The sequence below is a fragment of the Phyllostomus discolor genome, chromosome 1 (assembly GCF_004126475.2).
Source record: "Phyllostomus discolor isolate MPI-MPIP mPhyDis1 chromosome 1, mPhyDis1.pri.v3, whole genome shotgun sequence".
NCBI classification, from domain to species: domain Eukaryota; kingdom Metazoa; phylum Chordata; class Mammalia; order Chiroptera; family Phyllostomidae; genus Phyllostomus; species Phyllostomus discolor.
Genome location: NC_040903.2, coordinates 31,894,133 through 31,910,640, shown reverse-complemented (window position 1 = coordinate 31,910,640; position 16,508 = coordinate 31,894,133). Strand labels below are relative to the sequence as shown.

The window sequence follows — 16,508 nt, the reverse complement described above, 5'->3', positions numbered from 1 at the left end:
GAAAGGAGAGAAAAAAATTTCTGTTGTTTATAAGCCACTAAGTCTATGAAATTTTGTTATAGCAGCCCAAAATAAGTACGGCAAACATTCAGCGCCTGGGGCTTTGTCATCCCTTCTATTTCCCCTCCCTCATGCTTTTGCTCAGTTCGTCAACTTAAATGCTATTTCTCCAGAAAAGAATTCCTGATTTCTCAGAATGAGTTACATTAACTGATGTCATGGTCACCTACACTTGTCCATAGGACTCATCATGGTTCTAACAGTTAATGATGTTTACACTTCTGCTAGCCCCCCCTAATGGACTTTATGCTTCATGAAGGCAGGGACCATGTTTTGTTTACTACCTTACCACTAAACTTCAGTTTCTGGCACAGAATATGGCACCTGGGAACAATTCAACATATGCTTGTTTAATGAATGAGTGACTGAAAAAATGATGGTTTACGTGCTCATTTAGGGTTTACACAGCTGTGACTGCCATGGACCAGGTGGCTTAAACAACAGAAATTTATTTCTTGTAGCTCTGGAGACTGGAAGCCCAAGGTCAAAATGCCATCTCACTGGGTTCCTGGCGGGAGCCAGCTTCTGGCTTGCTGGTGGCAGTCTTCTTCCTGTGTCTTCAGACCAAGGGAAGGGTGGTGAGGAGAGCAAACTCTCTGGTCTCTTATAAGAGTACTAACCCCATCCAGAGGACCCCACCCTCATGGTTTTATCTGAACCTAATTACTTCTCCAAAGCCCTATATCCAAATACTATCACATTGCGGGGTAGGGCTTCCACCTATGAACTGTGGGAAGACACTATTCAGGCCATAGCAATGCCTTACTTCATTTGACCCTTGATAACCCCATGACATACAGGTTTCAATGTGGGATGAAGAGAAGGAAGCTTAGAAAATCAAGTCTTCCCAGAGCCAGTTCTAGCCAGTTCTGTCAGCTAGGTAGTGACAGAACTTAGAAGTTTTCAAACCTAGGAATGTTTGTCTTAAAAACAACTGAAGATGTGTTGCTTCATGAGGCCCCTGAGGTTTGGAGCCATTTGGACTGACAATAAGTGTGAAAGTGTGTGAGGCAAGAGTGTGAAGGGGAGCTCAGAGAGGAGTCCATCCAACAGAGAACGGGCGAGCACTTGGACACTGAGGGGGAAATGCTGCGAGTGGGGTCCATCCCCAGGAAGAGACGGGGGGGGGGGGGGGGGGGGGGGAGTTTGACAGGAAACTGGATCCTGGAGGTTTGGGAGTGGAGTTTGAATTCTGATGTCAACATCTTCCCTCACCCACTGGGCCTCGTTCCCAGGTGCCACGCCCTTTTGCTGGCTGACAGTTTTTTTTTTGTTGTTTTTTTTTTAAAGAGCAGTAAAAAGCAAAATAGGAAGAACAAAAATAAGGCAGACACCTCCATGGGAGATACAAGGCTCTCTGAGCTGAATAGATCTTGGATTGAACATTTCTCATGTACAGAACCTATGTGAAGATAAAGGTAAAGTTCTTGCAGTCCTCAGAGCCGAATTAACTTGTGATGTTCTGGAAATAGCACGAGTAACACTATGCCTCAATGCAGTTAACATTTTTGAGTTCCTTGTCTGGAGCAGGAACTGCTAAAGGTGCTGGAAGTTTAAGGAGCTGTGAGTTTCCTCTGCCCCTGGGAAATTGTCGATCATGTGATAATTTAGATATTTTGGGGCACCAGCCCCTTACCTTGGCCCCTTACCAACCATGCCTGGATAAGACTGACTGTCTGTCCTTCTTCTTGTCCCCTTTTCTCCACCTCCCATTTGTAGCTGCTCCTTCAGCTAAGTGCAGCCACTGGCCTCCCGGTGCCTGCAAAGAAAATTTAGGAGGCTTTCGCTTATCCAGTGCACTGGAGATGAAGCCCTGAGTTTGACTATTAAATAGCCATTGGCCATGATAAAGTCACATAGCATCTCTGAAACTAAGGAGTAAATCATATCCTCCTTAGTCAGCTCACAGGGTTCTTGGGGAATATTAAATGATATGTATGTACTTAATAAACAGTAAAACATTACATCATATAAAAAACCGTGCTGATCCTCATAGAGTTGATTGGCTGGATGGGGCGTTAGAGATCCTGTGTCACCATTCTGCATTCACTGTGTGCCAGGCCTTTTCTAAGCAGTTCAGGGGACACTATTATATCCTTATTTTACATATGAGGAACAGAGAGGTTCAATGACTTGTTCAGGGTCACATGGTAAGTGGCAGAGCTGAAAACAAAGGCAAGCAGCCAGGCTCCAGAGTCCCTTGTTAACCAACAAACCTAGCTGCTTTCTGTGTGCCTCCTAGCGCCTTCCGTATACTTTCTGGGACCACTAGACAGAATTACAATTGCTTTCCTTTGTGATAAATAAGCTACTGGGGGGCAAGGACTGTATCTCACTCACACACATGCAGACACGTGTGCACACACACATACCTTGCACAGTGCCTGCCACATCATTGGAGCTCAACAAATATTTGTTGAATGATTAAATGAATAAATGTCCTCTGGGGAGATAGATACACAGCAAGTCTGACACATCTGTGTTTTTTCTTAATCTTGTCTTGGCTATCTACGCTCATTTCCTTCAACCACTTCCAATAGGAGATTGTTTGGCATATAGGAGATTATCCTCATTGCTCTCCTTTGCACTTTTTCAACAACCCATCTAAAGTGAAGTGCTAGGGCGTGAACTTGGAGGACAGTGCTGGGTCCAGTATGGCTAACTTTTCCTGCCCCCACAGTATATGCTCAATATCCAGGACTCTTTTAGGAGCCCCCTCCTGCCCCCGAACTGGTTTTTTTGGGGGGGGGAGGGGAGGCGGGTCCTGGGTAGATTCTTGACTTTCAAACCAAGGTCCAAGGTAAATCTTAGGCCTTTACTAGTGGTCTATCCAGGTTAAGAGGCATCCATTAAACTTTTTCTTTCTTGCCTTGCCTTGCCTTCCCTTCTTTTGTGGGCGAAGGAAAGGGATTAATTACCTAGGGTCTTCATGGAAGAAAACAGCTTTAGATGACGAGAGAGTTGGTGCAGGACACTGGATCTTTCCATCTGTAAACCAGAAAATTTGTCAATTTTGTTTCACGGCATGTCTTCAGTGAGTTTTCTTTCTCTTGCATACTCACCCACTAAAGTCAAGTCTCCTTCCGCCACCATTTACCCTTTACCCTCTTCGACCTCCCTGTGTCCCCCTTCCCCTTTGGTAATCACCCTACTGTTGTCTGTATCTGTGATTTCTGTTTTGGTTTGGTTTTTTTGGCTTAGTCTTTTCATTTTTTTACAGTGAGTTTTCTTGTAAGAAACAAAAAGTATCAGCATCGTTAGCCTCACATATTGGACTATAAGGGAATGATGGGACAAGATGCTTAGATGTGGACATGTTTTGAAAAATTCTGTACTATAGTGGACAAAAATGTGTGCAGAGTGTCTGTCGGACTCCTCGAATTGGGTAAGTCAGACCCTGGCCCTCATCACAGACTAAAAAACTGACAAAAAGCGGGATTCAATTGTTAAGGTGCCAAACAGACGCACAACACGTCCTCTATTGCCACCTGGATTTTCATTTTTAATTGTCTCGGTTAAAGACTACTTTGGTGAACTATGTGCCCCACTGGACACTCCGAGCTCTATTCGCTGAGTCAGGATTACCCCCTGGAAGGTCGGCGACCCATTTGCTGCCCGCGGGGCCGCGCCGCGGGAGCGCGCTCCGGAGGCGTCCTCAGCGGGTGAAGAGGAGGAAGAAGGCAGCCTGGGAGCGCGCGAGGCCTCACGTCTGCGCGCCCACGCACCCACACACCCGCCCGCACTCCCGGGAAGTCTCGCGATGCTATAGCCGGCTGCTCCCGCTGCGAGTGGCTCTGGCTGTTGCTGTGGTTGCCCGAGTTGGTGCTGCTGCTGGTGCGGCGGCGGTGCTGGTGGAGGTGTCGGCCCTTGGGCGGATGTTGACATTGTGTTGTTGTTACTGCTGACGGTAATGGCGGCGTCGGCGAGGGCCGAGATCCCGTCTCCTCTGTAGCCTGTGTTGAGACAGCCAAGAGCCAACTCCGGGGCCTCTGAGCCCGCAGCAGCGACTCCGTTCAGCCTCCGCTGCCTCGTCGCCCATCTCCCGGCCACAGTCCCTGGAGCCAGGGCCCTTTGGGCAGGGGTCTCGGAGGTTCAGGATGGCGGATTTCGACGAGATCTATGAGGAGGAGGAGGACGAGGAGCGGGCCCTGGAGGAGCAGTTGCTCAAGTACTCGCCGGACCCGGTGGTGGTCCGCGGCTCCGGGCATGTCACCGTGTAAGGCCCGGAGGAGGGCGAGGGCGAGGACGGGAGGTGCGGGGCTGGGGACCGGGGACGCTTTACTCCTCGGGAACCCCGTTTTCCCGGTGTCCGTCTTGTGTCCGGGGCCTAAGGGAAAGGAGACGACCAGGAAGTGAGAACTTGCTTTATTTTCGTTTGTTTCGGTCTCCGAAGTGGGGTCCTTCCTCCCCAACACCCCTTGTAGCAGGCCCTACAGGCCTTGGGGCGATGTGACGGATCCCAGAAGGGACGGTTTTTCTTTAGTCAGTCCTTCGGGACACCCCTTGAGCTTCGGGGTGGAAGTACACGTTTATGAGGTCCCTCCCCCTTGTTTTCTCATCCAGTTACCCTGTGGTTCTCTCTTCGTTTGGGCCTTTGAGCCTAGTGACATATGGCTTAGAGGCTAGGTCTGGGCCGCATGAGACCCCAGTGACAATCGGTAACTAGTGGTTCACTGTCGTCGTGTCTCTGTATTTCACACAGATGCACAGGTCTTCCCAGTTTCTTGCAGTGTCAGTTTCTGCAGAACTGATGCAAGTTCCCGTCAGTGTGTATGGTGAAAATGTACAGATGAACGTATATTTAAGGTGTACAGAAGGATATATGTATACAAATATATTTTTTTAAAAATCTGTGTGATGGACCTGCTGCTGAGGTTACTGAGATTTACTGTAAGTCCCTCTTTTGGGCATGAACTCTGGGATGGTTTCTTTATTGATGAGGGTTTTTGTAAGTCTGATTAGCAACATTTAAAAGTCTGATATTCAGACAGTAAGGAATGAGAGCTTTCCGAATGGTCATGACTAATAAAGGAATGTGAAGACTTGAACCAAATAAATGAGCAGTCCGGAAGCAGGAAGTTTTGTAATGTTTCACTGAGAAGTCCAGAGTTTTATACAACTGGAACTATTTATACTCTTTTTTTTTTTTTCATTTTAGATCTGTTCAAATTGTACATCAGGCTTCTGTGCTTGTCAGCTATCTCCACCCTTCTTCACATTTTTAGTAAACTTAAAAGGGCTAGCAAATCTGAGACTAACAGTTTTCATTATATTTTGGGATAGGGAGACTGGAATGTGCAATGAATAACTTTTAGTGAAACAGTAAGACTTCTTATATGAGATTGTCAGCAAAATCCTTGCATTTGCTAGTACATGATGTGACTAGCCGTGTTGCTGTTTGGGTATGCTTATATAGTGCTTTCATTTCTTTAGCCCTTGTTAGTTTATATTCAGGTGATTTAATAGGGTAAAAACACTGCATAATCTCTCACAGCGCCATGAAGAGACAATGGAATTTATCACCACAATAACAGTTACTTAGTGTTTTAACTGTCATCACCAGCAGAATTAAGAATTATAACCAGCTATCTTGGATATTAAGTCTCTCTTGAATATATTTCATGAAACTTTTTTAGTCTGTCAGCCATTTAATTTTTAGCTTGGCATTTTTACATTGTTTTACACCTAAGGAGTATGTGGGTGCTTAAAAAAGGGATTTTCAAGCTTTATTATGCTATTTGCCCATCTTACCCTACATTACTCATGTCAAAAAAAAGCTGGCAGAATTTCGTTATTTAAAAAGGTGCAGCTATAGTTGTAATGTTTCTCTTACAATTTAAAAAAAAATTTTATTGATTTTAGTGGGCAGGGAGAGAAACAGACAGGCAAAGATTTGTTGTTCCACTTATGTATGCAATACAACCTTGGTGTATTGAGATGATCCTCTAACCAACTGTGCTACCCAGCTGGGGCTATTGTCTCTTTTTAAGGAAAAGAAAAGCTAAGCACTTTGTTGGGTAAATGGAAAATATAGTAGGCAAAGTGTTCAGAATCGAATAGGTGGTCAATTCATTTGATTGTAGTTGCCTACTTAGAGAGGTGAACAAGGTGAGGGAGAATTACGAGTGGTTCTCAGTCTCAATCAGAGCTGCCTATTGGAATCACCTAGGAAGATTTTCAAAAATCCCAATTTTGCCCCAGGTCAGGCCAATTGAAGGCTGCATATCAGAGTGAGGGCCTCAGGCAAGGATAGTTTCTGTTTTTGTTTTTAAAGTTCCACCAATGAATTTTTATGTGTATAATTGCAAACCACTATTTCAGAGTAATATAAGGAGGGACTATATGCCACTGGTAAACAGTATTCCTTTCTACCTTGGGAGTTCATATTTCTGTGATTTACCTCAACCACTTCCCTCCCTTTCTTTCCTGTTACGGTGGTGGTTTTAAGTTCTTGGTTGAAATCTACAGTCTGCCAATTCTTGGGTAAATTATTTATCTATGCCATTTCAGTTAAGCTAGTTATAAGCTGCAGTTAAGGGATAGTTATAGGCCCCAATTTTTAAGATTGTTAAGGATTAATGAGACAGTACTTGCAAATAATTCATCACATTGTGTGGTACTGTGCTCAGTAAATATTAACCTTTATTAATTATCCTCCACACATACAATGATTCACTTTGAGAAGCAAAAGTATAAAGCACAGTACTAAGAAATCTGAACTGCCATTTTCAAACCTAACAGTGATTCACTTTAGTCTTATTTTTCCATTTGTAAAAATTGCATGAGGTTAAATTACGTGAAGTGTTTTAATGAGCATTATTAAGAATATCTCTGCATTGAGAATCTAAGCCTGTTTTGTGGTGACATAGGTAAGTATGGTAATAGTAATACAAAACTTTTTTTTACCTGATTCTGTCTTGCATAATTCACAAGCACACTATGCCAGCAGGTAGCCCAGTAGTACCTGTAAAGGTTTTTGAAATTAGTGCTTAAGGATTACCATAACTGTTGAGCATGTTCAGTTTTTCTTGCCTTTAACTATAAATGAAAAGAGCTATTAAAACAGGTGTAATAAGACTGGTTAAACTTATCATTGCCACTGCTCCTACCCCCTTCTGTAAAACTAAGGAGCACTCTTTTCTTATCAATTTGAAAGCAAGTGATAGTGTTTACTGAATCTTCTGTAATCCTGATTAGTTGGAAAATCCATGTGTGTTTTTCACAGATTTCACTATTGAGTAAACCTTTATAGCTGAATATTTCTATTCTTTCCCCCCTGCTTTAATATATTATATTATGGCATTTTATTTTAGAAGTCACTGTATTCTCAAATGATTTGGTATGTTATTATAGTGATGTGAAAAACTAAATTACTTTCCATTATGTACTACACAGGCAGGTCTTGGTTAATTTTGGAACATAATCAGATTTTTGGGACATAAGGATATAAAAAGTATAATTTGCCTAAACAGTCTACTCTAATGTGGTTTTTACTATAAATATTTTCTTTTTTTAAAAGATTTTAAAAGTTTATTTTTAGAGGGGAAGTGAAGAAGAGAGGGAGAGAAACATCAATATGTGGTTGCCTCTTGAGCACCCCCTACTGGGAACCTAGTCCACAACCCAGGCATGTGCCCTGACTGGGAATTGATCTGGAGACCCTTTTTGTTCACAGGCTGGCACTCAGTCCACACCAGCCAAAGCTAAATGTTTTTTATATTGACCCCAAATCAGACTTATACTTTGTAATTATATCATGATCAATATTCTTTCTTAGTATTCTCTGGATGAGTATAATAATTTTCTTGTTAGAGTTGCATGTAGTAATATGGAGCAGTATGGCAGCTCAAATAGGAAGAAATTTTGTGCAGAAACATTCTGACAAAATCATATTTGAAGGAAGAGAGGGAAATGATAAGTTCTTGTTATTTTATAATATTTATGTATATGTAATTACATATTTCACTTAAAGTAAGTTTTGTGTGTGTGTGTGTGGTGGGGGTCATATTTCTCATGTAATGAAGATGAGGAAAAAAGCAATTAACTTATTAGGTAGTATTGGCAGATAGGTTAATATTTTTAAATGATGGAGTTCTTTACCCCTTAATTCATACAAAATGTAGTGATCATTTGTAGAGAACTTTGTTTTTTTACAGTGATAAAGGATGTGTTAATCTAAAAATTAGAATTTAAAACTAGTTTTGGACCGGTATTTCCTAGCTAATCTAGCATTGTACCTGATACTATTTGCTCCTTTTCGCTTCATGACCTTCTATATTAGAATCAGACTTGGAGCTTTTCCAGTGTTTGATTTCTAGACATTAGCCCTAGACTTAAATTCTTTATAGAGCCTTGTTATTTTGCTGAGGTTTGTTTCTAATGTTATTCTTTCATAATTTCACTAAATTATCATGTACTTACTTCTGAGGTGTAATCTTCCTACCATTGCCACAAATCATTCCTCATCCTTCACCAGTTTTTATCAATGGCTGTGGGACATCACTCTCTTTGCTTGTCTTCCTCTCAGGTATGCCGTGAAAAATTGAAAGGTTTAGAAATGTGACTTGAAAAAAATTTAGAAACTACTTTGGAGTACAATAGGATCTTCGCATAGGAGATATCACAACAAGAATACCTTAGTATTTATTGAACTTTCTATTGGTAGAGTCAGTAAAAAATTGTCTGTCTTGAAGTGTATCAGTTTTTCAAAACTACCAGTGGATGCAATGGGTAGCAGCAGCCAGAGACCTGAGGGAGATTTACCAAATAACAGAATCACTTCAATTAAACAATTTTAGTCTCATAACTCCCACCCTCTTTCCCCTAGCCAGCATAATATATAAGGCATATTTGATTTTTAAATAACCTTTTGTTTTATGATTTTTGAAGACCTTACTTATTTTTCTCCACAAGGCTAAGAGTTGTTTGAGGTCAGGGATTGTACTTACTGGTCTTTATTTCTTCATTGCTTAGTATCTGTCTTGAATATTATAGGTCCTGAAATGTTCTCTAAATAAATGAGATGATTCTATACACCTTTGGATCTTAACTGTTTCTCCCCTTTCTGTGTCTCCTAATAAACTCTTATAAAATCACATTAAAAGATAAATGGCTCCTCTTTTTTTTAAGTTGGTAATTGTGAGGAAATTGTCATATTAAGATAGACTTTACTTTCTTAGAATATTTCTTAGTTCTTACAATTTGAAAGGTAATTAGTTTGATTTATAATATAGTATTGAATATACCTTTGATAATACAAAGAAAAAATTGCTAAACATTTTATTGGACCAACTACTAAAACTTCTCAATGGGTAAACTTTCTTGAAGAAATGAGAAATAGAGTAGTAAATTATAGTTTCAAAATTTTGCTCTTAGTATTGGACTTTGAAATTTGCATGGTGTTCAGTAGAATCTGTTCAGTGTTGGATTCCTAGCTACCAACTGATATGGATGTGAAATTGACCCGTACTTAAAATCTGATGTGCCTAGCTAAGTGGAATACAGGGACTAAATGGTAAATTATGTGAATAATTATGATAGTAAATAATCAAATGCTGCTATTAATCTAAAAAAAACACTACTATAAATAATTTTACTCCAACGAATAATATTTTTAATTTGAGAGCTGCTCTTGAATTCCAACTTGAGTTTATATTCCAAACAGCTTAAAGGCCAGGACAGTAAATCAATTACATATCCAGAAGGGTATCTTAAGACTCTGTGGATCTATGTTTGGTTTAGCTTTCTAATCTGTAAAACTAAGATTTGATTCTCAATAAAATTAAACTTTAATTAGTAGTAACTGATGCTCTTAGATATTCTTACTCTGGTATCTTCTGTATAAGATTTTTTGGTGACTTTTCATTATTTGTTTTAGAATCAATTTATAAAATCAGATCTCACACTAGTGTTTTCATATTCATGCAGTCTAGCTTAATCCTAGTGCAAGATTTCTGAAACTAGACTAATTATGAATCACTAGGGCATTTAAAAAAATACACCTTTTTGGTTCTTATCCCAGACATCCTCAGTCAGAATCTTCAGGCAAAGAGTGTAGGGATTTTCATTATTAATAAGAGCTTAGGTGATTCTCATGTCAGACAAATTTGGAAAGCAATGTGTGGTCCTTTGGGAAGAGTGTGGTACCTGGTGTCAAGCAGATTGGTTTCAGTGCTCAGATACTTCTTAACTGGAACCTAACTGTAATTATTAGCTTTTTGAACTTGTTTTTTTCATCTGCAATAGGGGTAATGTCTGCCTCAGAAATTAGGTGTGAAAATCAGAAAGAATTTATGTAATGATCTGGACTCATATAGTAGGCACTAAGCAAATTATTATCACTTATTTTGATGTATATCCCTTCATGTATTTTTGGGGGTTAATCTTTACTGTTTTCTTGGAAATCAGTACAAAAGATGACATATACTTTCCTGCTTTAAAACAATATTTTGAGCATAAATCAGAATTTTAACTGATTGAGCGTAGGAAACATTTAATCAAAAGCAGATATTATCAGGTTAGTACACTGTGATATTAAGGTATTTTGGGGCTTGAGGAGTAACATCTTTATATGTTACTTTCTTTTAAATTTTACATGTGTGGGTTTTTGCTTTCTGTTTACCTTCTTTTCTTTCTAGCTAATTCATCAGCTTTAGGTTGGAAATGAGACAACTGACCTTATTAGGTCTATATATAAAGAAAGAGAAGTTGGTTCTGAGTGCTGCATTTAGATGTTTGAATTTTAATACTTGGGTTTTAAGGTGTTTGTTTCCTCAGAGTACTTTTTACTTAATTCTTCATTATCAGCTGTCTTGTTGATGTTTTCAAATAAGTAGTTTAACAAATAATCATTAAATTTTATGATAGGTATAATGTGAGGTTCTGGGTATGTAATTATGGATGAAACACACATAGTTTCTCTACTCTTGTGGAACTTACACCTAACAGATAAACTATGTCAGAAAAGTGCTGTGAAGGAGACTACTTTGGGCTGTGATTGAAAAAAAGTGGTTAGGGGGAACTTCTCTGAGGAGGTAACTTTTAGAAAGGATGCAAGACTCCTGGAGAACAGCAAAATAAGGTTGGCTTGCTTGAGAAACTGAAAAGGCTATTTCTGTATTGGCGCTAGGATATAGTGAACAAAGGGCATAGTGCCTTGAAAATGAGGTTGGTAGGCTCAGTAGTGGCCAGAAAAGGTTATAGAGGATTTAGACTGAAACTGGGGAGAGTAGTTAGTTAGGAGGCTGCTGGAACAGTCTAGATGAGACGTGATGGTGACCAGGTCTAGCGTGGCGGTCTTCACATGAAGGAGGTAGGTAGTACAGTTTTGGTTGTAAAGCCGTGAAATTTCACAACTTCTCTATGAGGTGTGGAAAACAGCAATGGCCACTTTTGCCATCTCATTCCATAGTTGTGGGTTTTTTTGTTTGTTTGTTTTAGTTTTGTTTTTGTTTTGGCCTTGTGGAGGGTGAGGTCGAAGAGCTGGGGCTGCCCTTACTGTTGACTGAAGGCTGCCTTGATGACATACCTGCATTTCCTGCTCTGCAGCTGCAGGGCCGTGGCTGTGTCGGGGGCGCTGCCTGTGCCGGAAGTGGAGGGGGCTTCCCCACGACATCATAGATTTTGGAGTAAGGACCTTTGTAAAGTGGTATCTGTTAGCTACAAGATGCGTGTTGTTTGACAGCGATCTGTTCGTTAGATTTGAGGAAAAGGTTGTGGGTTTTGTTTTGTTTTTTTTTTACATCTTTAAACTTAAAACTGAATTGTGTACACTAGGGCTAAAATTTCCTCACAAAGTCCTGGAAGAACTGATTTTTTCCTTAAGCTTTTTTTCACTCTGCCATATGAAATTAAGTAGTGTTGGTTGGGCTTTGGTGATGAATTAGATAGAAAGAAAAGAAGGTAGCCTATCATTGTTTTTTGATTGATAAGTGAATGTGTGTGTATTTAATTTGATAAGCATCTATATACATGTGTCCTTCAAGAATTCCTTGTTCACTCTCTTTGATTCTGCATTGTGGTTACAGCAGAGCCCGTGTTTAGTCCAGTGAAGGAGTTCCTATGTACCCAGCCTTTCTCTGCCCTTTCTAAATTATTCAGTTGTAAATGTTACTTGAAATTGATGTTTTTGGTAGTCCATACTATAAACCAGTTCAACTATATGTTATTTCTTAAGTGAATATAATTTATCATCATTGTATTGTTCATAAGATTTATATGAATTTGAAGGATATTCTAAAATATATATAAATTAGATATACAAATATTTTGTATTAGTCTGGTACAGATAAATTTAAAGTAGTTGACCTGGCCCAAGTGCCCATCAATAGACTAGAGGATAAAAAAGTTGTACATATATACCATGGAATATTACTCAGCCATAAAAAAGAACGAATCTTTCTATTTGTGACAACATGGATGGACCTGTAGGGTATTCTACTAAGTGAAGGAAGTCAGAGAAAGACAAATACCTTATGATTTCACTTATATGTGAAATCTAAAGAACAAAATTAATGAACAAAATAGAAACAGACTCATAAATGTAGAAAACAAGCTGATATTTGCTGGAGGGAAGGGGGTTGGGGGCCTGGGTGGAAAAGGTGAAAGGATTAAGGAATAAAGATTGGTAGTTACAAAGTCATCACATGGATGTAAAGTACTGCATAGGGCACAGGAGGCAAACACAAGGCCCACAGGATGAATCCAGCCCTTTACCTTGTTGTACCTGGCCTGGTACCTTGTTTCTACCTGGTGGCAGTGCCGAGCTCTCACTTAACTGTTAAGGGTAGTTACATTTACACAGTCCTGAAATTACATTCTGCCCTTTGAAGGCAACCGTAAGGCTGATGTGGCCCCAGGTGAAAATGAGTTTGACACCCCTGGCGTAGGGAATCTGGTCAATAATACGGTAATAACTATGTATGGTGCCAGGTGGGTACTTGAAATATCAGCAGGACCACTTTGTAAATTATATAATTGTCTAACCATTTTATGCTGTACACCTGAAACTAATATATTAAATGCCAACTGTAATTGAAAAATAAAATAAAACTTGGATTAGTTGAATCCCCATATCATCAGAAGTAAATACTATGAAGTTTAATCAGCATGTACATTTATATAACTTCACTGTTTAACAACATATGTAATAATCTATTAAATACTTGAAAATATAATCTTAATTGATATTAATAAATCTAATGCTAGTATATTTTATTTAGAACTGTGTAGGGTGATGAGGTTTATGATAGTGTGAATATACTACATGATTTAAATAATATAAGTCTTTGATTTCACTAGTATATGAATGAGATTGTACTTTCATAGAGCCAGATGAACCCAAACATTTGAGAATTTGGTCACACAGTTAAAATTTTTAGGCTTGTTCTGAGACTAATATAAATATGTCCCTAACTCCAGGGGTTCTGTATAGTCTGGGTAAACATAATATACTTTCAGTTATAGCTTTTCCTCTTTGAGCTACATTGATACTCAAATTAAGGCAGCCAGATTTATTTAAAGCATGATTTTTATGCATTAAAATTATTAATTCTGTAGTTATAACTTCATCTCCTAAAATAGCTTAAAAGCTGATTCCATCGAGCTCCACAGTTCAGCATTAGGAAATAAGTGTTGTTACTGCCTGTAAAACCTGTGTGTTCAGTGTGAATCTGAAATTTCTAGTCAGTATGTTCATAGGTCTTGTCTTATCTATGGGAAGATAAAATTTTGTGAGTCTCTGGATTTGTGCAGGTTGAATGTCTCAGAATCCAAAATATCCACAACTGAATTCATAATCTCCCTCCAAATCAGCTTCAAATGTAGCCTTCCCATTCTCAGTTGATGGCAGATCTGGCATCCTACTTGCTTAGATTAAAAAAATATTTAACACATCCTTCATGTCCCCACTTTCTGTTCACTGCATTCAATCTGTCAAGAAATTAATCTATTGGCTCTATTTTGAAAATATATTAAAAATCCAACCACTGTTTACCATCTCCACTCCTGGTGTGAGTTGTCATTGGCTATTTTGGGCCTCACACTTAATACTTTCCTTTTCCCTGCTTCTACTTTTTCTCAACCTTTATAGTATATCTGCCACAGTGATCCTTTTAAAATATAAATCACATTGCGTCTTTCCAAAGCTCCCCCTCTTCAGAGTTCAAGTTCCTTTTAGTTGCCTATAAGAGCCTGACTGATCTGACCCATCATTAGTTCTCTGACTTTTCTGCTATTCCATCATGTGTTTACCACACTCTAACTACACTAGCCTCTTTTCTGTTCCCTGAATTATTCCAGGCACACTTCTAGCTTCGGGGTTTTGCCCTGGCTGGTTCTACTTTCTGGAATATTCCTATCAGATATCCAGATGGCTGGCTTCTTTACCTTCTACAGATCTTTCACAATTACCATATTTTGCCATGTGTAATGTATACTTTTTTTGCCCAAATTTTTGAGGGAAAAATAAGCATACACATTATACATGGGAATTAGTAATAAAACATGGGTGCACATTATACCCAGCAAGATACGGTATTGTTCTTAATGAGTCTTACCCTTCTTGCTATTTAAAATTAAAACTCATTTGCCAACTCCTTATTTTGTGCTTTTTTTCATAGTGCTTCCTCTGTCAGAACATGAGATGTGCCAGAGTTGATAAAGGGCTCAAACTTTTGACTACCTTTTCTTGCAAAGAGAAAAATGGAAGCTTTTTTGACAAGAATAAAGTTTTAAAACTTTTCTCCTGTTTTATAGCAGCTGAGCACCTATAAAATGTGAACCCTGTGAATCTACTAAACTTTGCTAATTTTTTTTTCTTAAAAACTTTGGGATAGTACTTGGCCTTTGGGTCATATGAGACCCTGAGAGGCCAGTTGTCTCACCTGAAGCAAATAAAACCAGGAGGGAGATTTGCTTTCCTAAGATAACAACGAACCTAGTTGATACTGAACCGGGATTAGAATTCGGGCATTCTGTTTCTCCTTTGTGCGGCTCTTCCATCTCTACCACAGTAACTGCTTTGTGCTTTTCAACCTTTGTCTCAGCTGCTGCTTGGATTCCTGACCCAAATTGCTTGCCCATATAAGCTACAAACTCTTTAATATTGCCTGGCTTTCCTGAACCCAGCACCTCTTTGTGTACTTGTTTTCTCAGTACTCCCCCCTTGAAGAGTTGGGCAGAGAGTTGGAAAACTCTTGGCAGTCATCATTAGCCGGTTTGATCATTGACTGTTATATTTGCTAAACTGTTTGAAGATGGTATTTATGAAGTCATTGAAATCTAGACATTCTCTAATTTGCCAGGTTATCCATATTGGATATTAATTGATAATATTGCCCACTTTATTAGAAGGATAATAACCATAAAAAAACACAGCAAACATTTCTGTTGTTCTATAATAATAAAAGAAGTTACAACATACAGGATTTATGCCATACACTGTTGGCATTTTATGTATATCAACTCATTTAATAAGTTACGCCAGTTATTCCTGGTGTATACATGGGGAAACTGAGGCTCAGAAAAGACAACTAACTTGCTCAAGGTGACATGTCTAGTAGATGGTAGTGACAAGATTACATTCCAGGAAGTCTGACTACAGAATATCATTGCTTAATTGCTTCTTTTAAAAATACAGGAACCAAAAGCAGTAAACTTATGTGGTTTTTCTTATTCATCAACACAAACAATTATAACAAAATCCTATGTATTTTGGGATTTTAGGTACAAATATGAAAGGTCAATAACATTTTTCCTAGATCCATATGAGAATGTTAACATTTGTTATATATTAGTTTTAATTTTATAATTTGATGGAAAATTTTTTTCCTTCATTTCTAAAATATTTTCTCAATTTATGAAGTTTCTAGTTCAAGGAGATAAACATTTCCTGCACTTACAAAGTTATTAGAGGCATTGTTCTGTAGTAGAAATTGTCCTAGGCTTGGACTCTAAGAGAGTGAAGCCATAGCCTTGATCCTGCACGTGCATTAGCTGTGAGACCCAAGTTACTTGCTTCTTATGCATCAATTTCTTCATTTGTAAAATGAAATGTTTGGACCAAGGACCTTTCTAGCTCTCAGATTTAGAGATTCTAATATTGTGGAGTTAGAACTTTTTCTACTTTAATTTTCCTTAAAAATATTTTATTAAGTTTTAGAGGGGGAGAAGGGAGAGAAACATCGATGTGGGAAGCATAAATTGGTTGCTTCCTGTGTGCACTTTTGCTTGTGGGATGACGCCCAGCCAACTGAGCCACAGCGGTCAGGGCTTTTCTCTTTAGTTTCTGAATTCTTTATATTACATGTAATGCATATTTAAACAAACTTCAAAAATTCTTAAAAGTACTCTTGAGTATACTTTAAAACTAGTAGAATTATCTCGAAACCTAGACATGTTAATTGCCAGTTATTATTTCTTTTATCTTACCTACAAATTATTCCTATATA

The 16,508-nt window shown here is 38.8% G+C and overlaps 1 protein-coding gene across 2 annotated transcripts in view; it reads left to right on the top strand.

Moving 5' to 3' along the window:
* The first annotated feature begins 3,711 nt into the window (after positions 1 to 3,711).
* The window catches only part of CHIC2 (cysteine rich hydrophobic domain 2), a 43,425-nt gene continuing 30,628 nt past the window's right edge, over positions 3,712 to 16,508 (top strand). Inside the window, exon 1 of one of the 2 annotated variants that reach the window (XM_028507930.2) lies at positions 3,712 to 4,276. In XM_028507930.2, coding sequence (XP_028363731.1) covers positions 4,158 to 4,276 — 119 coding nt within the window. In that variant the 5' untranslated portion in view covers positions 3,712 to 4,157. The remainder of the gene's footprint in view (positions 4,277 to 16,508) is intronic. The other variant, XM_028507931.2, reaches the window with a different exon arrangement.